We start from the raw sequence: 25,299 nt of genomic DNA, 5'->3' as shown, positions 1-25,299 counted from the left end.
ATACCGTAGTCCATTTTCACAAAAATGTCTTGGTGATGTTTATTGTCACAATCATTTGAACTATAGAATTATAAAAGCGTAGCATAGCAACACCAAAGCTAAAATCAAAAAAAAAAGCCTTAAGAGCATTATCCTCGAAGTACATTATCTTTTAGTTTTTCTCCTCATATTCAACACATCAGTTGTTTTCTCAACAATCACTATATGGTTAACAGATTCTGATTCATTTCAAAGAAAAGAGTATGAATGTGCAGGATCTTTCTTGATTTATCTGATGGATCTGAATGAGGAAGTGGTGAGGGTAGTGCGACTGTGGTGAGAAGTTGATGAAGAGGTGGGGGAGCCTAGGTCCACACTGCCCCTGCGGGAGCTTCGTCTTGAGCCACTCCTGGAGCCGCTGGTGGATCCTGGGGCAGAGAGATTGTAGGGACTGCTGATCCCTCTGGAAGAGACAGATGATGCCTGGAGCATTTTTAACCCATTGTTTTCCTCCACCAGACAATTATCAAGAGCCTCCTTGTAGGAGATCCTAAGTTTGCTCTTGGGGCAAGTTAGGTTCTTTGTGTGGTGTCTGACGTCTTGGAGCTTCTGGGCTGCTCTCTCATCCAGCCAGCCCATTTTCACAGCGTCTTCTATGGTTCTTCTACAGCCCATTTCTGGGTCATAAAGCCCCCCAGTTACAAACTGGAACTCCAGGAACCTGTGCCCAGCCTCATATGGCAGCCACATCTCCTTCATGGCTTGAGCAGCAGACATCTTCTTCCTGGTTTTGACATCCTCAAAGCCAAAGAAGGCTTTCTGGGCAGGCTTAAGCTTAGAGGCCATGTCAGCAGTTATTATGCCAAGGCGGGTGGCCTCTTGGATGCTGTGTCTATGGCCATTTGTGGGATCAATAATTCCCCCTGTGCAGGCCTGAGCCTCCAGCAGTCTCTGAGCAGTGATGGAATCCACCAGACCGCGATTTAGAGCTTCAGTGATGGATATCTTCTCTATAGTGTCTGAGTCAAAGATGGCACCTACAGGTTCCTGGTCACCTACTTTTTCAACAGGAGAGGCCAGAGAGATACCTACGCTGGATATACCCCTAAAGGAGTCAGATGAGTCTTGATCTACACTGCTGGTTGAGGCGCTTCGCTCTGTGACAGTTGTAGTTCTTGTTGTTGTCATCTTGGCTACGGTAGGTGACATGGGTCTTGACAGGACTGATGATGAGGATGGAACTGAGGCTGATGAAGTTCTTAAAGTTGATGATGTCACTGAAGATGTACCAGGGGATGCTGATGTTCTTGAAGTGATTGATGATGACGTCACTGAATTTCTACCTGCGGCTGCTGACGATCTTGAAGTTGATGATGAGGATACTGATGATGATCCATATTTGGTCTTGTTGCTGATAATATCTGCAAATTCATTAAGGTTGATGGTACGCGATCGGTAATTATCTAGATCTGATTGATCAATTACTCGCTTTTCAAGCAGCTCGGTAATATCATACTGTTTTCCAGTCTTCTTGTCATTGATAACAAATCGTGTGGAACCATCTGGAGCAGTGATAGTGATCTCTTCCCATTCACACTCCTGCTCAGAGAGCTCCAGGAAGGTTTCGTAGTCAATAAACCCCTTGTCATACGCTTCACGTACTGTCATCTCTTTATTAGTCTCTGGGTCTACAATTATCACTCTCCTCCTTCTCCGAGTGTTCTTCAGAGTCGACTCTAGATTTTTCTTGTCCATGATAGGCAAAAGTATGAGGCCAGATTTCTTATCTGTGATACAGCGTTTCTTAAGCTCCAGATAAGTTAGGTTTTCCTCTGTGTTGGGATCAAAGAAACCCTTAGTATCACCATTCTGATCATTCAGGATCTTGTTCATTTCCTTATCAAAGTAACCTCTCTTGTAGGCTACGTTCACGTCAATACGATGGCTATGTTCAGGATCAATTATACCACCGCTGGCAATCTGGGCCTCTAGTAGACGGATGCCATGACCTCTCTCCACCAGACCTCTCTCTATGGCCTGAAAGAGGGAGATAACCTTGTCTGTACCAGGCACTCTGTAGCCAGTCACAGCCATCTCTGCTGATAGCAGTTTGTCTTTAAACTCTGGCCCAAACAGTCTTTTATTGTAGGCATCACTAACAGTCAGGTAATGGTTGTTGACAGGATCAACTATAAAACCTGAGGCAGCCTGGGCCTCCAGCAGTTCCAGAGTGGTCCCAGGTTCCAACAGTCCATCTTTCATGGCCTGATAGATTGGCATCACCTTATCACTGTCCTCATCAAAAACCCCTGCTATGCAGGTGGAGCCTCTCAGGTAGGTGTGCAGACGGTCTTCAATGTCATGGCTCGTCAATCTGCCCTCCCTCAATTGGTCCATATCTGATCGGTTTAAAAGGTTTGCATCTACTAGATCTATGACCGACACCTGGCCCCTGAGCCCCTGGACAGTTATTGGCTTTTTAGGTTCAGGGAGAAGCAAAAGACCGGTTTTTGGATCTGCTTTGCATTTGTTCTTCAGATATACATAGGTAGTTGCTTGTTGGGTGTCTGGGTCCAGATAACACTTAGGATACTGATTCAGGCCCCGATATAGGTCCTCATCTATGAGATCCCTATCCATAGCAATGTCTTTGGGTAGAAATATACTGAGGGCAGGGTCAAAAATACCCCCTACAGACTCTTGAGCCTGAAGTATACGTAGAGCTGTGTCCTTGTCAATTAATCCCTTCTTCATGGCCTGGCCTGCTGACAGGAGCTTGCCAGTATTTGGGTCTTTGTAACCTATAACAGCAGCTTCAGCAGCATACAACTTTGATTCATCCTCCTTATCCACGACTCCTCTGGCACGTGCTTCCTTTACAGTCAGTTTATGATTAGTTTTGGTGTCAAGGATGTTGCCAGTGGCTGCCTGAGCTTCCAGTAGCATGTCAGCACTGTCAGAAGACATCATTTTTTGTTTTTTGGCTTCTGTAAAAGACATTTTCCCTAAAGGTCCAGCTGCCACACCAGCAATTGATCCCGTCCCCTTTAGAAAAACCTTCATACCCACAGACACCTCTGGGACAGTTTTCTCTCCCTTCAATAGCTGGTTAAATGTTGGCTTGTCCAGGACCCCACAATCAAGCAATTGTTGTGCTGTGACGGTTTTACGGACACCATCAAAGAGTAGTTTGGAGGGGTCAAACTTTTCAGAGACTGGCAAAAGTTGAAGGCTTGCTTGAGACTCTATTTTGCATCTTCCTTGCAAATCCCTATAGGTGGCATCACGCTCAGTTTCTGGGTCAATATAACAAGCAGGGCCCTGGTTCAGAGCACGACGGTGGTCTTCATCCAAAAGGTTGCGCTTGATAGCTATATCTTTGGGAAGAAACACGCTGAGATAGGGATCTACAATTCCTCCCACAGACTCCTGGGCCTGAAGCAGGCGTAGCCCAGTCTTCCTGTCAATTAATCCCTTCTTCATTGCCTCAAACACTGAGAGAAGCTTGGCTGAGCTAGGATCCTTGAAGCCCACAGCAGCAGCCTCTGCTGTCAATAATCTGTCTCGATCCCTAATGTCCACCAATCCTCTGGCACATGCCTCCTCTACTGTCAGCTTCTGATTAGTTTTAGGGTCAATGATGTAGCCTGTGGCAGCCTGGGCTTCTAGTAGCAAATATGCACTATCTTCAGGCAGGAGCAACTGTTCCTTGGCTTCTGAGAAAGACATTTTTCCTTCCCATCCAGCTACCACCCCAGCAATGGCTCCAGTCCCCTTAAGATAGACTGTCTTTTCCTTAGAAACTGCTCGAACGGTTTTCTCCCCTTTAACTAGTTGGTCAAATGTTGGCTTGTCGAGGACTCCACATTCAAACAACTGCAATGCTGAGACTGGCTTGCGGATTCCCTCAAACATCAGTTTGGAAGGGTCTTTCCTCTCTGTGATTGGTAGAAGTATCAGGCCTGTGTGAGACTCAATTTTGCTTCTCTTCTTTAAAGTCCCATAGCTGGTATCACGCTCAGCGTCTGGGTCAATATAACACTCAGGACTCTGGTTTAGAGCATGACAGAGGTCGTCATCCAAAAGGTTACGTTTGATAGCTGTATCTTTGGGGAGGAACACGCTGAGATTGGGATCTAGAATGCCTCCAGCAGACTCCTGGGCCTGCAGCAGGCGTAGCCCAGTCTTCCTGTCAATCAATCCCTTCTTCATTGCCTCAAACACTGAGAGAGGCTTAGCGGTGCTAGGATCCCGGTATCCCACAGCAGCGGCTTCTGCTGCCAAGAGTCTATCTCGATCCCTATTGTCCACCACCCTTCTTGCACATGCTTCCTCTACTGTCAGCTTCTGATTGGTTGTGGGGTCAATGATGTGTCCTGTGGCAGCCTGAGCGTCGAGTAGCAAATCTGCACTTTCTGGGGACATGAGCATCTGTTTCTTGGCCTCTGATAAAGACATTTTCCCAAAAGGTCCAGCTGCCACACCACCAATTGATCCTGTCCCCTTTAGAAATACCTTCTTATCCACAGACACCTCTGGGACAGTTTTCTCTCCCTTCATTAGTTGGTTGAATGTTGGTTTGTCCACGACCCCACAATCCAGCAACTGCTGTGCTGAGACTGGCTTGCGGATTCCATCAAACATCAGTTTGGAAGGGTCTTTTCTCTCTGTGATTGGTAGAAGTATCAGGCCTGTGTGAGACTCTGTTTTGCTTCTCTTTTTTAAAGTCCCATAGCTGGCATCACGCTCAGTGTCTGGGTCAATGTAACACTCAGGACTCTGGTTTAGAGCATGACAGAGGTCGTCATCCAAAAGGTTACGTTTGATAGCTGTATCTTTGGGGAGGAACACACTGAGATTGGGATCTAGAATGCCTCCAGCAGACTCCTGGGCCTGCAGAAGGCGTAGCCCAGTCTTCCTGTCAATCAATCCCTTCTTCATTGCCTCAAACACTGAGAGAGGCTTAGCTGTGCTAGGATCCCGGTATCCCACAGCAGCGGCTTCTGCTGCCAAGAGTCTATCTCGATCCCTATTGTCCACCACCCTTCTTGCACATGCTTCCTCTACTGTCAGCTTCTGATTGGTTGTGGGGTCAATGATGTGTCCTGTTGCAGCCTGAGCTTCCAGTAACAAATATGCACTTTCTGGGGGCATGAGCATCTGTTTCTTGGCCTCTGATAAAGACATTTTCCCTAAAGGTCCAGCTGCCACACCACCAATTGATCCTGTCCCCTTTAGAAAGACCTTCTTATCCACAGACACCTCTGGGACAGTTTTATCTCCCTTCAATAGTTGGTTAAATGTTGGTTTGTCCAGCACCCCACAATCAAGCAACTGCTGTGCTGTTACTTGCTTACGAACACCATCAAAGATCAATTTGGAAGGGTGAAGCTTCTCAGTGATTGGCAAAAGAAGCAGACCTGTGTGAGGTTCTGTCTTGCATCTTTTTTTCAATGCTTCATAGCTGGCATCACGCTCAGTTTCTGGATCACGGTAACACTCAGGACTCTGGTTTAGAGCGTGACGGAGGTTTTCATCCAAAAGGTTGCGCTTGATGGCTGTATCTTTGGGGAGGAACACACTGAGATTGGGATCTAGAATGCCCCCCACAGACTCCTGGGCCTGCAGCATGCGTAGCCCAGTCTTCCTGTCAATTAGTCCCTTTTTCATAGCCTCAGACACTGACAGAGGCTTGGCTGAGCTAGAATCCTTGTATCCCACAGCAGCAGCTTCCGCTGCCAATAATCTGTCTCTATCCTTAATGTCCACCACTCCTCTGGCACATGCCTCCTCTACAGTTAGCTTCTGATTGTTTCTGGGGTCAATTATGTGACCTGTGGCAGCCTGGGCTTCCAGTAGCAAATCGGCAATATCTTCAGGCAGGAGCAACTGTTTCTTGGCTTCTGATAAAGACATTTTGCCTTGACTCCCAGCTACAACCCCAGCAATAGGCCCAGTCCCCTTCAGATTAACGTATTTGTCAACAGACACTTCTGGGACATTTTGCTTCCCCTTTTCTAGATCTATAAATGTTGGCTTGTCCAGGACACCACAATCAAGCAGCTGCTTGGCTGTGACAGGTTTCCGAACACCATCAAAGACAAGTTTGGAGGGGTCTATCTTCTCAGGGACAGGAAGAAGCAGAAGGCCTGTGTGTAGCTCTACCTTACATCTCCTCTTTATTGAGGTATAGGTTACACCATCCTCTCTTTCTGGGTCCAGATAGAGCTCAGGTCTCCGATTCAGATCACTATATATGTCATCATTAATTAGGTTACGCTCAATGGCTGTGTCTTTGGGAAGGAACACACTGAGTACAGGATCTAGAATGCCCCCCACAGACTCCTGGGCTTGTAGCAGACGCAGTGTTGTGTTCTTGTCAATCAGTCCTTTCTTCATGGCCTGAAATACTGAAAGGGGTTTGCTTTTGCCAGGATCAAGATATCCTACAGCTGCAGCTTCTGCTGCTAGCAACCTCTCTCTGTCGTCTTCATCAACCACACCTTGATCACATGCCTCTTCAACTGTCAACTTCTGATTAGTTCTGGGGTCAATGATGTGCCCTGTGGCAGCCTGAGCATCCAGTAGCAGGTCAATGCTATCTGGAGGTAGCAGATTCTCTTTCTTTGCTTCTGTGAATGTCATTTTGCATATGGGTCCTTCAATATACCCTGGACCTTTCAGACCTATAATTACCACCCCAGCTATTGGGCCTGTCCCTTTGAGACTGACTTTTTTGTCGATAGACACATCAGGGACAGTCTTGTGCCCCTTCACAAGCTGGCTGAATGTTGGTTTGTCCAAAACACCACATTCAAGCAACTGGTTTGCTGTGACTGGCTTACGGACTCCGTCAAAAACCAGAGTGGAGGCATCCAAGGTCGGGGGCTCCTTAACTCTCATCAGCTCCGTTTCCATTGTTTTTCTGACAACAGCTACCTCTTGCACTTCTTTCTGCATGGCTGACAGCCTACTTTTATAAGTCTCATCAAGCTCCCTGAGTTCCCTCATCAGCTTCTCTATCTCACTTTTCAAAGACTTATTTTCCTTCTCCAGACGTTCCTTGTCCGTGTCATTTTCCCGTATCAGGCCCTGCTTACTATCATACTGATCCTTCCAGTAAGCTAAATCTCTCTTAACCCTCTCGTTCTCCTCCTGCTTATTGCGAAGCTCAGAGTCTTGGGACAATTTAATGTGACTGAGTTGCTCTTCTAGCCTTTGGTAGCGATCTTTGTCCTTTGCAGAAAAAAAGAAGGAAAAAAGCAGAGAAACAAAATGTTAGTCAACTCAGAAATACATTGATGCATTTACTGTGTATCACAAGAATCATACACTTGTTTTCTGCAATTTACATCACAGTATACAAGCATACAATCAAGGACAGGTTTGGATCTAAATAATTAAATCAGAAATGATTGTGCTACTATCAAAATTAACTGCACCTAAATTTGTACTGGTGCTAGTAAATCGTAATGGTAAACTTAAATGCTATCAAGGAGGACAGCACACATACTTGCTCTATATATTTTTTCTAGAAACAGAACAGTGAAAGGGGGTACAACCGTTTGGCTTTGTGGAAGCAGGGCTGATGATGTCAATTGAATGTGTTTTGTTTTTGCTGTAGCACCTGTCTTTTTGTCCTGCATCTGTATTCATTTTAAATGTGGCAAAATAGACATCCATTTAACACTGTGACATTTTTTGGTTAACAATTTAACCAAAATCTGTTTGATTATAAAAATAGTCAAAACATATTAAGAGCAAGTCTGTGTGCCTTCTAACAAAATATAAACAAAAAAACTTAGTTTGCAATTCATCATGCACACTAATTCCCTTCAGAAAAATATGAAAACAAGATAATGTCTAAGACAATTATCCAGTCGGAAAAAACACAATATTTAAAAATCAATAGATTTTCTTTGTGAAATCAACCTTCCCAATCCTAAAGCAGACCCACTATTTTGACTATTACTTTGTACAGATTGAAATAGTTACTGTCCACATTCTGTAAATTGCCAAAACAGCACAAATAAATAATGCAAATATATGAGTGCCAATATTGATTGACTGGTCTAAAATGGCATGAATAGTTGCTTCCAATACTGTAAAATTAATTGGATATTTTACATGTATACCAGTGCCATTTTTACAAGTTTGCAAAATGTGTCTTAAAGATCATCAAGATGCTACAATAATATGACAAATAACAATCAAACTGTATCAGACCATCAGAGGACCAGCAGTAATGATTTAATTGATTATGTTGATCACTCTGGGAAAGATGGAAAGGCCAAAAAGCATGCAGACTGCACATCTTTGCAAAGTGTGGGCAGAGAGACCGTTGGTTGGGGAGGTCGGCAGGCAGAAAGGCACATATTATATTTGCATGCAAGGGATTGACATGCAAGTTTATTCAAACACATAGAGCAATACGTGTTCAAATCAGAGTAACCAAGTGGGAGGCATCTATAGGGGATCTAGAGGTGTTCCAGCATGCAGGCAAAAGTTTGGTTAAAGACACTAATAGCTACTTGATTGATCCAAATTAGGACACTGATTTGGAAAGACGAGAGTAGTCCAGGACTTAGTGCCAAACTTCCATGTACCTCGTTGGCCTGCTTTTGTATTTTCTCAGTCTCCAGCTTGAGTTTCTCCCTCTCCGATGAGAGCTCTGAGACCAGGTTGCGGTAATCTATATTGCTCCTCTCACTGGCTTGCAGCTGCAGCTCCAGACCAGAAATCTGGGAGGAGAGCTCATCGTCACTTCCCTGTTTGGATCTCAAGAGTTCCTCTTTATCATGTTGTGTTGCCCTTAGTTTCTCCTCCAGCCTCAGCCTCTCTTTGGTCTGGGTTTCTGTCATCTCCTTCAGTCTTTGAAGCTCAACAGAGTTCTCGTTCAGTGCTTTACTCTTCTCCTCTATAGTTCTGTAAAGGCCCTCATTTCTTAGGTTTGCCTCTTTGCCTCTGGCCTGCTCCTGGAGAAGTTGTTGCTGCAGGGCCTTCAGCTCGGCGTTTAGCTGGGTTATGTGCTCTGCAGAGGTCTTGTTTTGTCTCAAGCTTCTTTCCATCTCTTTCTGCAACCTAAGACGCTCTTCCTCCCCTCTCTTTTCTGACGTGCTGGCGTGTTCTTGGCTCAGGCGTAGAGTGGTAATGGTGTTGATGTAGTCTGTCATGGTCATGGTTTTGCTTTCCAGCTCTGTTTCTACCTGCCTTCTTCTGGATACTTCCTCTTGGTTAGCCTTTCTCAAATTCTCCACTTGGCTTTCTAGCCCATCTCTCACAGCCTGAAGGTCCTTCATTCGTCCCTGTAACATGCTCATGTTCTGTTCTACTCTGCTTTGCTCCCTGCTCTCCCTCTCCAGTTCCAAACGCATCTCCTGAAGCTCTTCCTCGCACTCCCCCAGCTGGGTAGCAGCCATTGATGAACTGGTTAGCTTGACCTGCAGCTGGGCCAAAGTCTGTTCAAGCACACTTTGCCCTTCCTCTATAGTTCTCCTCCTGCGGGTCTCCTCCTCCAGACTATGTGTAATGTAGGCCAGCTCCTCACTCTTGTCCTGCAGACTTTTCATGACTTGAGCCAGCTCCTCTGTATATTGGCTGCTTTCCTCGTCTATCTGCCCCAACAGCACCTCCACTTGACTTTCCAGTTCTCTCCTCCTGCGCCCTTCCTCTGTGATGACAGCACGCTGACTGTGAGCTTCTTCCTCTGCCCTCATCCTATGTTCTTCAACCAGGCTCATAGACATCCTGAGCCTCCTGAGTTCCTCCTCCAGATTCCTTCTCTCTGCCTCGATCCTGTCCTTCTGCAGCTGGATATCAGCTGTATTCTCCTCCCTCTGGGCTGCCAGCCTCTGGATATCTGTGCGGCTGACGTGGATCTGGGATTCATAGCTGAGCTTTAAGTTATTGATCTCCGTACTGAATTGGCTCCTTACCTTTGACATCTCCTTTTGTAGCTCCTTGATCCTCGCTGCCTCCTCAGCCAACTGCCGCTTCAGCCTTTCAATCTCGTGGTCCTTATCTGCAACACTCTTTTCCACCTCCGTCTTGGACCAGCTGACTGTCTCCAGCTCCTTCTGCCTCTTCCTCAGCACCAACTCGTACTCCTCCTGTTGCGTAGCATAGCGTTCCTCTGCCAGCCTCCTCTTCCTCTTTTCTTCTTCAAGCAAGTAGTTGGCACGTGCCACCTCATCATTGAGGTCTGCCAGACTGTCATTGGTGGCACTGCACTGCAGCGCAGTGGTTTGCTTCACCTCCTCCATTGACAGCACCCTGTCCTGTGAGCTGGACAACTCCAGCCGGTAACGGGAAACAGCATCTTCCAGAGATTTGTTCTTAGCGTTGTGGTCTTGCATGTCGTCCCTCATCTGCCGGAGTTCTTCTTCTAACAGGTCAATCCTGGTGTTACGAATCTGAAAGCAAGATGAAGCAAAGGTAATTGCAGAGGTAGTTTTAAGAACTTTAATCAAGTACATTTTAATGTACTTATTATAAAAACACTTCACCACAGTGTACTTGGATGATTGATTCAAATGGGTTTAACTGATTCATAAAAACACTTAACATCCAAAGAATATCCAAAGCTTCTTTAGGCCTGCATTATTGGTATTCTGGCCACTTGGGGTCAGTGCAACAAGCTGTAAACACAACGCTGACATGACATCAATAGGGCTGATATGGTGTTACAAAGCATTTGCCAATCAACACATCGACCAGTCATGGAGCAAGGATACATTTAGCAAGTCCAATATTCAACTTCTGAGTAAATATATCTATTTCTTTAGTTTCTAAATGCTCCAAAGTTTTCACCAGCTTGTCTCTAACTTTGTCCGTCTTCCATTTGGTACAAGGCAGGTAGTGTACAGTGGGTTTATCAGAGCTGCCTACTGCAGCTGGAAACAGGAATGATGTGAGTGGTGACAATGAACTAAAACAGTAAGGTTGTAGGTTGTGAAACCAAATCAATTAACAATAAAGATACTGAAGTGTGTAAAAACGTGGAAATTCCAACACTAAAAGGGGTTCTTTTAAAGGAACAGTGTGTTGCATTTAGGGGGATCTATTGGCAGAAATATGTTATGATATTAATAATTATGTTTTCGTTAGTGTAAAATCCCCTGAAAATAAGAATTGTTTTTGTTACCTTAGAATGAGACGTTTAGTTATATATACAGAGCGGTTCCTTTTATCGGAGCCGGCCTCCATGTTTCTAGAGTAGCCCAGAATGTACAAGCCAAACACTGGCTATACATCGGGTCTTTTGCATTTTTTATGTTTTCATAGTTCTCCTACATGCTTGGCACACGGGATACGTTTTGGATAGTTGCCATCTGCAACTTCACCGCTAGATGCCACCAAATCCTACACACTGCACCTTCAAGACAACTGTTTGTAACTCAATAAAACTTAACTTAAAACTAACGAAATGTAATTTATGTTAATTGAACTTGACCACTGGAAAGCTTTATATTAATTGACATAATTATCATGTAAATGTCAGAAATTTAGCTAAATTGCTAGTTTTTCCATGGTCCCTGGGTCAGATGATGGCATAAGCAAAACACAAACACATTTAAAAAAATGCAGAAAGCAAATATTTTCAGAAAGACACAGGACAAACAAAAATGTGAAAGAACACAAAGCATGCATTCAAAGAACTACAAAATACAACATCAGTACCTTGAGCTCCTCCATGTTTTTGAGCAGCTCTCCCAGGAATATGTAGTAGTCACCAGAATGGGTGAGCAACTCCATGTAACGGGTTTGTAGTTGTGTAGCCTGAGACAAAGACAAGGCAAAGATAAAAGATAAATTTAGATAACACGTCAATTAACTTCACTGATTCATAGAAATGTAACTGATCCTTTACCTTAACATACAAGCATAAACGGGAAAACATTTTCAAATACTTGTGGGTCACCATATGTTAAAAGTAGCTTCAGTGTTTTAATGAGACAACTGTTCCAATTTGGTTTCATTACTTCCAGATTAAGATCCATCGACGGTGACTTCAACATTGTCCTTTTGATCGGGATGTTGAGCAAAGTCTCTAAACCAGAAGTGTAAGAGGCCAGGTCTGTTTCATAGTCCTGTAAAACAGACATAGTCATGAAATTAATTATTTGAATGAGTTTGAAGGCAGTATATACTGTATGTAGGCCTCCTTACCTTGATAGCATTCACACAGGCCTCATTGTCCTTCAGCACTCTCTCTACAGTCTCCCTCCTCACTTTGATTTCTGAGTTCAGGGCCTTGAGAAGACAATAATATAAAGATGTCAGATGAGTTAAAAACACATGGACATAGACCCTCAACGCCAAAAGCAAATGAATCAATAGAAATTAAGGGCTGAGCAGGAAACCTTCTGGTTGTTAATATGATCAGTCAGTGCTGGGATGCTCTCTATCTTGGTGGCCTGCAGGGCATCTTGTTTTTTCTTTGTGACATCAATCCATTCAATAAGGGAGGTGCTGGTTTGCTTGTAGTGCTGCAGCTGAGGCTGATACAACTCCAAATCCTGGACTCTGAGCAAGAAAGAGAACAAATTCATAATAAAGCAACATATCGTCAGCGTGTTTTACAGTAGAAACTATTGATTCATGTGAGACACAGAGAGAAAGACTGAGAGAGTTGCACGTGACCCTTATAGGACTCACAAATCTGTGTTAAATTGGCAAGCAATCCCCTGTGAAGCATGCCACTTTCCCAATCTGTGTGTAAAATGGGCCGCAGATTCATACATGTAGCCTGACGGTAAATAGGTTTGGCAGTGATCAACTGGCTGACCATAGAGTCAGTATCTTGTTTAAACGGCTTGACAAAGAGATATTGCAGGTGCTCAGGTTTGGTGTCATAGTCAAATGTTAAGTTAGGTTTAACACGGGCCCCTTGTGTAAAATAGATATCTGAAAGAGAGGCAGACATACCTTGTGTCAATCTGCCCTTCGATTCGTCTCCAGCGGTCTGACAGCAGGTTCACCTGGTCAGTGTATTTGTTTAGCATCATGTCACACCTGTGGAAGGGCCCGCCCACCTGGCTGTTCCAGTGGCTGGCCTTGGCCAACTCCGCCTCCATGGAGGCCAGAACATCCTTCTTTTGATCGAGCTCTGCTTTAATATTCTAAACACCAAACAAAACACGGGAGACACCAGTCAAATGTGACATCCGTGACAATTTATCAATATGTTTTTAAAGAATCGTGGCATTCAGCAATGCAACACATTGGGACTCTTAAACTTTTTTCATATGAGTTTTCCTAATTTAAACTGATGGGTGACCACTCAGCCAAGCACTAATGTGCAGTGGTTGTCTGTCCAAGCAATGATCATTTGTTACTCGTACAATACATGTAAAACGTTAACTGAAACGCAGCAATATCTTCCAATATAAAATATAAGCAATATAAAAAAATATTCTGTGAAAATATAATATGTCCTATAAAATACCTTCAGGGCCAACAGGTAATCCTCCACTTCACTGTGCGACAGAGAGGTGGTCTCTTTCTCTGTCAGTCTTGCCTCATGAACTTTCACTATGTCTTCAGCTCGTGCCACACTCTCCAGCATGTCCCTTAGAGCCTGCAGCCTGATAGAGAGGAAGAAATGATGTTAGAAGACATTTATTGATAATGTGAGATCGATGAGTGTTTTTGTTGGCTTAGTAATGTGTGAGAAAAGCGATGGTACTTTTAATACTCTAACAAAAGGACATCTGCTGGAGAAAACAGTTTAGATCCATGATCTTCTTAGTTGTGTATATAAAATGTAATCTCAGGTTGTTCTTGCCAATGAGTTCTTGATCTCAATAAGACTTCCAGAATAATCAAAGCTAAAAAAACAACAGTTTGTTTGCGTAGGCTTACCGCTGCAGGTAAGCTGACGAGCTGCTCTCCAGACTGCCCAGTCTTTGGTCAATAACTCCAATCTCACTGCGGAGGAACTGGGCTTTATCAGAATCATTCATGCCCTCCAGCTCCATCAAGATACGCTCCTTCAGATGCAAGTACTCCGCATGCAGCGATTGAACATCACGCTGCACCGTCTGCAGGGAAACGCACAAGTACAGTTATTGCAATGAATACGTAATTAGAATAAGATTTGTTTTCAATACTGCATGCTTGTCTTTTTTTTGTATTTATCAGTTTTCGTGCCTACCTCTAACTGAGAGACCTTGAGGCCACAGTCGTGCATCCCGTCGTCTCCGAAGCAGATGTGAACGTGCTGACTCAGTGTGTCCTCGGCACCCTCCAACCTGAGTCTGAGCGCATGCAGCTCAGATAAACTGCGGGAGGAGGACGAAGAGGAGGAGGAGGAGTAGGCAGGAGCGGCAGAAGTAGCGACCACCTTCACCTTCTTCACCACCTTGGTATCTTTATCAATTCTTTTCACTTTTTTTATCTCCACTCTTCGTCTTTCTTCTTCGAGCCTCCTGGCCTCTTCGCGCCTCCTGGTCTCCTCTTCACGCCTCCTGGCCTCCTCTTCACGCCTCCTGGCCTCCTCTTCGCGCCTTCTGGTCTCCCCTTCGAGCCTCCTGGCCTCCTCTTCGCGCCTCCTGGTCTCCTCTTCGAGCCTCCAGGCCTCCTCTTCGCGCCTCGTGAACTCAGCTGCTTGCTGCTCGGCTGCTTGCTGTACTTCTATTTGTCCCTGATGTGCAACTGTGAGTAGACACAAGATATGATTTATTCATAATAGTTGGAGGAAAAGATGATTCTATGGTCATACAAGTGGAATCTTGCGTAAACACAACATGCTTTGCAGTCTCGCACGCAATAGTTTTTTATGTCAAAACAACTTGGTTGAGGACTTTATATTGGATGATTGAGTCCAGAAGGTGGTGTGGGTTTTCTAATAGAAATCTTAAAAAACGTCTTTATCCCACAGATAGGGGAATTTTTAAAGGGCATTTGACATTTTTTTTTAATTTTAGATTTTCTAGTCAAATATTTGATACAGGTGCAGACATTCAAGTTTCTAAACAATAGTCAATACCAATATAGATGTAGAAATTGGGCAACATTGGTGGTAAAGGTGATTAACAAAATAAATGAATTTCTGTATTATCAATGCACTTACATTTCTGTTTCACTGATCAAGTAATAAAAACATGCACACCAAATTATAATTCTAGTCACCAAAAAAAACTTGTCTTTTGATTTGATTTATATTCAATGATTAATCTTTTAATTACAACAATATAATTACACATCGACACCTGCAAATCAAAATATAAATTGGGGTGTGAGGTTTATATTTTGGGTAATACTGACCGTAAGTAGGCAGCTGCACCACCATCTGATCATAGTGGGTCTGAGCTCCGGTGAACTGGTTCTCAATGCTTCTCTTGTCCTCGTCAGCAAACATCTGGGAGCCGTGGCTGCTCAGTTTGAACTCCTCGTAGTGAGTCTCCAGACTCTTGATAAGTTGACGGTATGCCTCAGGACGCATGCGGGACAGCTGAACACACACACACACACAAACATTAAGTTTGACTTACGTCTAACCAACATCAGAAACCAAAAGGTAAGTAAAAGGACTCCATTTAAAACATTCCCATGATAATACTTGAATGCATCTGTTTGGAAACTTTCCATTCTGTTGAATAGCTGGAAAACAACAGAGGCTGACCTTAGAGAGCTTACTCATCACTTACCATGGACACGGTGAGGGAGTTGATTTGTTTGATATCCAAGAGGCAGTACTGCCAGGCGATGAGACTCTTAATATTGATGTACAGCTGATTCCAGATTGACAGGATGGCCTCATAGTACTGCTCGTTCCTTTGGAAAACACAGAGACAACATTTCAAACTTAACCTCAAAACAACAAGGGTTTTTTGTATCTTCGTCTCAGCCACAACAAACCCTTTTTGCATCTTACTTGTTGGCCATACTGACACTGAGTGGGTTGGGAGGTGGTACGATCAGGCACACAGAGGGCACCAACATATCAAGTCCTCCGGGGCCCGTAACGTCCCACTTGCTGCGTTGACTGTTGTCCTTTAGGATGGCCTCATTTTCCTTACAGATCACTCTCTGTGGAGTCCAATAAAAACAAATGTTATCACCAAATAAATAAACAAACAGAATCAAATCTGGCTCCACAAGAAAAGGCTGAGAAAGTTTTAAAGATTTAAAAATGTATGCGTAAGCAAATAGGTGTGTGCCAGGACAAGGGCACCATTGGCAAGCGGTTCCAGCAGGTGATTGGCACGTATTGATGATGACTCCCTACATAAAGAGTGAAGATGGCATCTGCTTTGGTTTCTTTAGTCTGACTAGGCTCTCAGTATGTTAATCCAAATCAGTAAATAAACTAAAATATTTTGTTTTCTGTGATCCATATCCATGGTTGATTGGGAAATGGGAAAGATGGGGTTTGTTCATGTTGTGTCTTGGTCACCCCTAGACCGGGCATAACGATATGAATTTATTACCAACGGTGTGTATATGTGACGTGATCCTTAGAAAACTGACCTGGTCTTGTTTGAAGTCACACAGGGCTTTGACAATGACGGGGCTGTTGCTCTTCTCCTCAGGGTTTCTGGGTTTCAGTCTCACAATGCTCTTGGACTTATTGACCAGATGTTTAACCTGCATCTTGTTTTCCATAATCTTCTCCTTCTCCCTCTGGAGATAATAATACAAATCAAGATTCAAACCCAAGAATAATATTGATAATAATAATGCGGATCAATAATAATAACTACAAACTGTAGCTTATTCAAACTGAAGACAATGAAAAAATCAAAAGGTTGAAACTTGAACACATAATTAGAAACGGTTAGAAGGTGAACACAATTGCAACAGGACAAAACAGCTTACTGCAGTGAAAAGACCAAAATAATTGTGAGTGGTGAGTTTTGACCATCTACAGACATTCTGACATTACGGAGAAATAATTAGAAAAGAAGCTGCTGTACCTCCAGTCCCCCGAGGAGCTCCATTAGGTTCTCCAGTGAAGTGTTCTTGTCACAGGTGAACATCCTACGGACCGTCTCATGTTCCTTCTGCAGACCGCTGTATGTCTCATTGGCCTCTTTGAAGAACTGAGATACATAGAAGACATCATCAGGAATGCATTATGTGGTTTCTACACTGTTATTTTGACATTAAGTCCGTTAAAATTTAAAAAAAGCGAGACCATCATGTGCTAAAATCATTGATGACAAGAGATGAGAGGTGTCAGGATCCAAATGATGACAGTGACTGATTAATGACATCATACTTCCCCTTTGCATCAATAAAAACCGCAATGTTTGAAAATGATTACGTAAGAGATAGGGCTGGATCTGTGGCACGAAATATCCACTGCTGTCTACCAAAGTGTCTTTTTTAATACCATAGAAAGAAATGTGAGTGTTTTTACACGCTCCACTGTGTTGACAAGCTACTCTGCTAACTTTGTCTGTCTGCCATTTGGTGCTGGGCAGGTACTTTATCAGAGCTTGTTTGCTGAAAACGACAGCAATGAGAGTGAGACTGTGACATCACTATGAGTAACACCCTTTACTTCACACACAGTCATTTAATCAATTGTAAATATATAAATATCGATTAAGAGTGGCTTTAAGTTGTATGTTCTTTTCATGTAACCTGGTTGTAAGCTGCGTTCTCCTTCAGATGAATATCAATGCACTTGGTGATTTGAAGAAGCCAACTCCACTGCGTCTGCAGAGTGTCCCTGTAGGCCTGCAAAACACAGACAAAGAAAATAGAAACATTGAAGATGAAGCTCCCGCTTATAAATGCATGTAAACATTGTCTGATGATGGAGGGATCGGTCCACACCTCGATCTTGTCTGAAGCCGGATGGTTGTTCTTCAGGAGGTTATCTACTTTGGTTTTCAGCTTATTCAGGTCCTTCTCTTTGTCCTCCAGGGCACTCATCAGTTTCTGTTACATAAGAGGAGGTTTAGTAATCACAGGGGATGCAGAAAACATCAGGATGCAGTTGGAGGAACACTCTGTGGCTTCCCTTTAAGTGGATGACTGACTGCAACTGCCAAAAATCGAATGTATCACAGATGATTGCTCCCTTATGAGATGCAGATTAACTTCATAGAAAGACATTAGTGTATTTCAGACCCACAGGATTGCCAAGAATGTTAAGCAACTAGAAAGAAGCTCTTAAAACACTTGGAATTAATCAAGGATTTCTGGAGCATCAAGGCATCCAAATGAACCCAATCCTCCCATTTTTCCAATTGGACTTTTGATCCTTTAATTGCTTGACTTACTGAGTAGCTCTCCTGCTTGCGGGGGATGTACTGGTCGACATTCTTGTCTCCCCAGTCAAACATCAGCTCCTCCTCCTCCTTTTCGTTCACCCACATGATCTCTTTGGACATATCCTGAATGATCTGCTTGAGCTCTTGCAGCTGCTCGCTCCGTCCAATTGATACTTGCTAGCAAGGGAGAAGAGAGTATGTTTCAATACAACAATTCACCTGAAAATACGCACCACACGTGGTGATTAGCTAACATAGTATTGTTTTTGCTTTCACCTGCAGACTATCCCATTCCTGATCCAGAGCGTGAGCATTGCCCTTGTCTCCTTTATTAAGCTGCGGGAAGAGAATCAACCTCAGTTAGTGAAACACACTCTCAAGAAGTTATCTAAAAACACAGCAGCCTGTGGAGCTTGAAACATGGGAGCGTTTACCAGGCAGGGGGATCTCACAAAAAGATGCTACTGAGGCACAACATTGGATATGTAGGATCCAGTCATTTTGTAGGTTGAATCATACTAGGGACTAAAAGTAAGTATATCTTGGCCTTTGCTGCTTCAATTATTTCTTCTATAATCTGTCTCTTGTTAGTCCCCAAGCTATACACTAAACAGTAAACCACAGAAGTGCCAATATATCAACTAGTGCCCATTTAAGTGTTTTCTCTGATATGTATATATATATATATATATAAGTAAAATTAATTGACTAATGAATTGACTTCTGTTGCAACCATAATAAATTTGGCATTGTTTCATCCCAGCGGCAATGATAAATGTGCAGACTGAACCCACCAGGTCTTCTCTGGCTCGGTCCACCTCGGTGCTCCTCTGGATGGAGCTGTGAAAGCGCTGGTGCTTGATGACCTGCTGCTCGATGGCGGCAACATCTTCTCCCCAGGAAGCGGTTTCAATCAGACGCTGAAACGCAAAAAAATGATATTTGACCAGCAGAAACAAACTTGTGCAGCTAAACACGCAATTTTGCGGAAGACTGCAAAACCATGTGAAACCCTTTTTTGCAGCCCAGATAGGGAGTTTAAAGTGTCTTTCAAACATTACCCTGATATGCACTTAATCTCACCAGCAGGTGGTGGCAGAGAAACAAGTTAGATTTTCTTTTTCTTTTTGTGAATTCATGAGCCTCTTCATCAAAAACATCTCAGGAATAAAATTGGTCTGAGAGTTGATGACAAGACAAAGCCTTCTTTGATTGTCTATTTCCCTGCAGTACATCCCAAAAACTTGGGAATGACCTCTTGTGTGTTCTTGTTTTTCTTTCAATTCCTCATAAATGAACGGGAAACATAATTGCCACGAGCTTTACCATCTCAATCCAGATTCTCTGACAACTCATAGCGGAAAACAGCTTTCATGTCTAAACTGTTGTGTGCACGGTATTCTGGTTTACTGGGATCTGTCAGTCAGTTTTGACACTGCTTATTCCTTTTTCTTTAATTAAGTCACACTACATTTAAAATCTAGCTTTTGAGTATGGAGGAACTTGAAAAGGCAATATAATCCACAATAGAAATGTAAACAAAAGAGGTATCGTAAAAATACGGAACCCGTTCAGTCAGAGGTGAATAAACAAACCGCATATGGCCATTAATCATGATCAGGATCATCTTAGTTCTTGAATTTAGAACTTCATGCCAAATATTTCTTGTCAGCAGTAATTCTACACTGACTGTCTGGGATAGGCATGCAGTTATGTGTGTGTGTGTGTGTGTGTGTGTGTGTGTGTGTGTGTGTGTGTGTGTGTGTGCGTGTGTGTGTGTGTGTGTGTGTGTGTGTGTGTGTGTGTGTGTGTGTGTGTGTGTGTGTGCGTGTGCGTGTGTTTGTGTGTGTGCGCACCTTTTGCTGTCCAATCCAGGCCATAGCATCTTGGAAGCTCCTTCCATGCTCCTCCCTGCCTCCGGAGCTCCTTCTGGTGCTCCTCCTCTGCAGGGAGCCGGTCATGGCCATGTGGACCCCCTTCAGCTGGTCTCTATACGTCTCCACACTACGGATCAGGATAAGAGAAAGACTTGTATGTAAATCATTTCAGATACAGATAAACAGATATCAGAAGAAGAGAGAAAGGGATAAGTCTTCCTTACGTCCTGACTACGTTGTCATTGGGCAGTCCCATTTTTCTCATGTCCGTCGCGCAGTTCTTCAGCTGGTCAATGGACTCTTTGGCCAGCATCATGAAGTGCTCTGCATCACTGGTACTGCCCTGCAAGGCATGAACAAAGCATTCATGGTGGTGTACAAAATCACTGTGCAGAAAGACAAATGCCAAATATGCATCCACTCCTACTTCTACGTTGAAATGTGCAAAATGTTGGATTTTTCTATTTTTAAACTGATAAAAGGACCAAAAAGTGTTCGCACTTTTATACAATTTATTCAGTGTCTACCAACCGAAAGTATCCGACAGTGTGTTCCTTCTTATTTATTTTCCTATTACCTGTCATTAAAAACTTTATGTCGGGCAAAAACTTTGCTGATGTTACTTTTTCGGATATGACATAGTCTTTGCTTCCTTTAACAAACATTTTCGCTTTACACTGACTTTGTTGACATGACGAAAAATGTCAAATTCATGGAGAAAAACTCCATGAGAAAACTGACCTCCTTGAAAATGGATAATTTCATGACTTTTGAAAGGAAGTAATTAGAGGAAATATTCACTACAGTATTTGACACATTTCATTCAACTAAGAGCCAGCGATGTTAGCTAATACATCACACAACCACTTCATTAAAGCATGCAACGATGGGTTTTGCACTTCTAGTGAACTTTGCAGAAAAGCACACAAAAATGCAAAAAAGGAGTACGTGTGTGAGAGTGTGGGTGTGTGTGTCTGCTGTCAATGTAAAGCGGTGACAAGTAGATTCACTGGCAGATGAAATATGGCTCAAGGGGGTTTGGCTCTAAAAACTGAGCCTGCAGAGAAATAAACAAAATTCTTCTATTATGCGTCTATGAGTGTGACAGTAAAGGCTCACTCATCCAGTTACGATGAAATATCATTTCTGTCAATATTTCTGCATCAAGTGAAGCTGCAACACAATCCTTTTTCTTTTGAAATTAAGACTAGAAGAATGAGACAGGCTTGTATTTGCCGCACTGAAGGAAAAGAGGCATTAGTAGCGTTACAAAACAAAGCATGACTCACAGACTGAAGGGCGTATTCGGCTGTCTTCAGGTACTCCTGGCACTGGGCCTGCAGGATCATGGTTTGCTGGTGGATGGAACTTGAGCCACTGCAGGGAGCAGCGAAGTAAACTCATGACCACAAAGCTAATTACTATAATAAAGGCATATCCATCACAATATCACAGTTTAGACCAGTGCTTCCCTACTTGTCTATGTAATCAGTTGTGAGCAGTTTTCTCCAAAGAGATTTGACTTGTAAACCAATATGGGCTGGGCTTAGTTCATGCATGACACAATAATAAAAGCTTCATTATCATCGTCATATGCAGTAGGCTTAAGTTGGATGTCTCTCACAACATAAGCATGACATAGACAACAATGTAATAAGGATCTTTCATCAAAAAGGTCACCTTTTCTAAATAAAGTTAGATATATCTCTGGCATTTCTGTACCACAACTTCTTGTTACTTATCAGCCGATATTTGTACCAATAACAATATATTATACAGCAAAACTTCCCTAAAACTAACGCACACTTCCACAAAACAAAAAAATGCTGGATGCAAAAACGGCAATGAACAAACATCCGCACACGTATTTCCTTTGCACCAAATGTATTTTGTGAGCTTTTGGTAGAAGCTCAAATCGGCTGATATATCAGCCCAGTCGGTTTAGTGGTCTAGTTCTAGTCGTTGCTGAATAATTGTGCAGCTTTTTCTTTGAAAAAACACCACAGACACTACTTTTCTATTCAGATGGCCTACACAAATACCTGGTAACAAATATCAGAAAATCCATGACATGAAATTAGTAAGAAATGATCGAACCCAGGAACTAATCAACATCTTGTCCGCCAGATATACCCGCTCTGCCCTTTTCTAAAGTACCACAGTGGCATATTTCCCCTGTGGGTGGCAGTGCGGAAGGTCTGAAACTGACTCAAGATGTTGCAGTGGAGGGAACTAAGCAGTTCAGTGTGAGTTATAAATCAAACTCAGGGAGGAAAGCTGCTCTACAGCGAAGAAGCTGATTCTAAAAGAATCTGCAAAACAGCAGCTTACGTCATCATTAAGGCATTAAGACATGTATTCTAGTGCAGCCTGGTTTTGTTATCACTGTGTAGGCTATCAATGTAATACATAGGTCAGGTGGTAACTCCTTGAACAAACAAACTATGAATGCACACCAGCCAAATTCTTCGAGAAAATAACTCTTATTAAGTAACAAACTACTGCAAATATGCATTTGTTTGGTAAACGTGTTTGAGCTGCAATTGCCTGGGCTTTTATTATTTTAGCTGAAGGACTATTATGTCTACACACGTTGTGCAGGGCCGAAATAAATACTGGGATAAAACAGGCCGTCATGATTAATATTTGATAGCAAACAGCAGCTCTCCAGGCTGGCATGCATCCTCCCTGCAGCGAGGGCCCCTAGTTTACAGAAACAGGCAACAGGTGGCTGCGAGGAGAGCGCAGATGAAAGAGTTGTAAAGTTAACCAGAAAATTAAGCCATACCTCATTTCGCCTCCCATTCCGCTCATCTTTCCGCCTCCCATGCCGCCTCCAGAGGACTTTGAAAAGCTGTAGGTGTTGTATCCGTCCAAGTAGGGATGATCGTATCCATTACCGCCTCCGTGCACGACCTCGCTTCGTGCGTAATAGGTGGTCCCCCCTCCGGTCAAGTCGCCTTTGGACCCGACCCTGCGGCCCATGTTCAGGCCCTTTTGGGACCCGTACATACTCAATCTGACACGGAAACTGCAGCCAAAGCGACTCTGCGGAATCTACCGTGGGAACTCAGCAGGTAGGTAGTCTCTCAGTCCACCTGTCAGCCCGGTCCCCTCGGTCAGACTGCGACTGCGGAGCAGGGGAGGGTAGTTTTGGGAGGCTGGTGGCCACACCTCTTTGTTATTCCCCAACTTGCTGAGCCAAATAAACTTCTCCCCGTGCCACTCCCTTTCAAACTCAGCTGGAGGCAGAGAGCGTGTTTGTGCTGTTATATCTTTGTGGACCAATTCGACTTTCAAAGTGAGGCCATCTTTGAAAGGTTGGGATCATTTTTTTAAATCCAGGGGACAGTTTGGAAAAGTCGAGACATTTTTGAAAGGTACAAATATTTTTGGAAAGTGTAGATTTTTGGTTATTTGGAGTGGATAGTTTTGACAGTTTTGGAAAGTAAGGACATATGGCCTGGTTCATACTTCAAACGGCTGTTTGAGGGTTAATAATTGGTTTTAAGTTTAAGGTTAGAATGAAGTTCACATTAATGTGGTTAGGGTGGGGTCAGGCAGGTAGTGGTGATGGATAAGGTTTGGGTACACCTGTAATGTGTCCTCACAAGTATACAACTGGAAAATGTGTGTGTGCCCCACAAATTGTAAAGCTAAACTAAGTGCATTGATCATTCACAAAAAGACCTGGTCCTCCGCCTGTATTTTCTTATTTTTCCGTAAGACATTTCAGGGTGTCAACCTCAATAAAATGTAGTAACCAGGTGCAAGATCGTAAACGCGTCTTAAAGAGGAAGATATTGAAACTGGTAGACATGTTGTGTTAGCAAACACGACGTTGACAAATGCTCATTGTGCCTTTAAGTGACTCCTGTAAAGGTCAAAGAGCTTCAGCGTAAAGTGTTGCAATGTCATGTGATGCATCCATCTGACAGGTGATGCATCCAATTAGAAACAACACCCAAGGTGCATCTCTCTTCTCCCCCCTCTTTTCAAACTGTTACCTTTACTTTACACACCCTCCTCATTCACTATCTTTCTGTCTCTTCTACTGAAAAAAACTCTCTCTCTCAATCAAACACACATGCACACACACACACACACACTAAACACTTGCCTACAGCTAATGGGTGGAACTCACAGGAAAAACAAGTTTGACAGCTGCTCTTGAATGACAGCAACGTCGGTTGAATTTTATGAACAGAGTCTGACGAGTTTTCAAATAGAATTAATGGAAAAGGATAAACTTATGAAAACCTTTCTGCCCCTAATCACCATGAAATAGTAGCAGCATCAGGAGTATGTCTTATGTCAAGGAATACCAATGTTTCCTAACTTTGCAAATTCAGTGATGTGCAGATCAGTTTGAGCTTCAATGCAATTCCATACATACAGTCAATCGAGCTCCATCTACAAATCGTGTTACCTTTTTGTTTTGTTATTTTTAGGGGTGCAAATCCATCATTAAATGATTTAATGTCCTTGAATAGCTGTCGAGTTGTGACAGAGATCATTGCATTTTTTGATCGACAGTCGTCGTTTGTCTTCAGGCACTGTGACCTTCTAAGGCATGCTTAATGTGAGCCGGCAGAGTGGAAAATCTCAGGCAAACATCGCTGAGAAATGTGTTGAGTTGTCAAGTAACCACCGTATAGACTTTAGAGTAGTATTACACAAGTGTGATGAAGCTCACACACAAGCACACACACACACACACACACGCACACGGAATATCATCTACAGCGACCAAAACCGTTTTTGTACCAGGCCGTGAACATGTTTATTTCTGCTGTAAAGTTGGGAATTTTAACATGGGGGTCTGGGGGGATAGACTCACTTTGGGAGCCAGCATCAAGTGGCCATTTGATGAATTTCAGTTGTTGCCAATTCCGCATCGTCTTCATTTCTCAGCATCGGAGGTTGCCGCTTTGCCTCACATCACATGCACTTGTGGTCGGCCCTGGCTATGCAAACATAGCACAGAGATGTTTGGATAACAACACACACAGAGGGAGAGCTACTTCATTCTCTGCTCCGACAGACATTTCTCTACAATAACTTTACATATAGCAAATAGTTATTTGCTGCAATATTATTGTTCTGAATTTGGAATTTAGCACCTTCAATTACTAAATACTTGCAATACTAATGACCTTGCATCATCGCCAGCTGTACTTTTTGCCACGGGCTCATTCGAATTTCAACAACAAACT

The 25,299-nt window shown here is 43.2% G+C and overlaps 1 protein-coding gene across 1 annotated transcript; it reads right to left on the bottom strand.

The window, feature by feature from the left end:
- Nucleotides 1-267: 267 nt before the first annotated feature.
- dspb (desmoplakin b) lies at nt 268-24,981 on the bottom strand. Its single transcript, XM_076088072.1, has 26 exons — nt 24,924-24,981; nt 23,145-23,325; nt 22,872-23,102; nt 21,373-21,460; nt 20,308-20,426; nt 20,063-20,210; nt 19,001-19,126; nt 18,483-18,542; nt 18,216-18,383; nt 17,767-17,871; nt 17,572-17,667; nt 16,899-17,024; nt 16,453-16,605; nt 15,857-16,011; nt 15,630-15,756; nt 15,247-15,433; nt 14,135-14,634; nt 13,843-14,021; nt 13,427-13,565; nt 12,907-13,100; nt 12,342-12,504; nt 12,148-12,231; nt 11,961-12,068; nt 11,659-11,757; nt 8,586-10,391; nt 268-7,215 (listed from the first exon to the last, which is right to left on the bottom strand). The coding sequence occupies exons 1-26, from the start codon at nt 24,979-24,981 to the stop codon at nt 268-270; spliced, it is 12,348 nt and encodes a 4,115-aa protein (XP_075944187.1).
- Between the last annotated feature and the right edge of the window lie 318 nt (nt 24,982-25,299).

This window comes from Anarhichas minor, unplaced genomic scaffold (genome assembly GCF_050575085.1).
Source record: "Anarhichas minor isolate MPS153535 unplaced genomic scaffold, ASM5057508v1 ptg000010l, whole genome shotgun sequence".
Taxonomy (NCBI): domain Eukaryota; kingdom Metazoa; phylum Chordata; class Actinopteri; order Perciformes; family Anarhichadidae; genus Anarhichas; species Anarhichas minor.
This window is presented reverse-complemented; position numbering and strand designations above follow the sequence as displayed.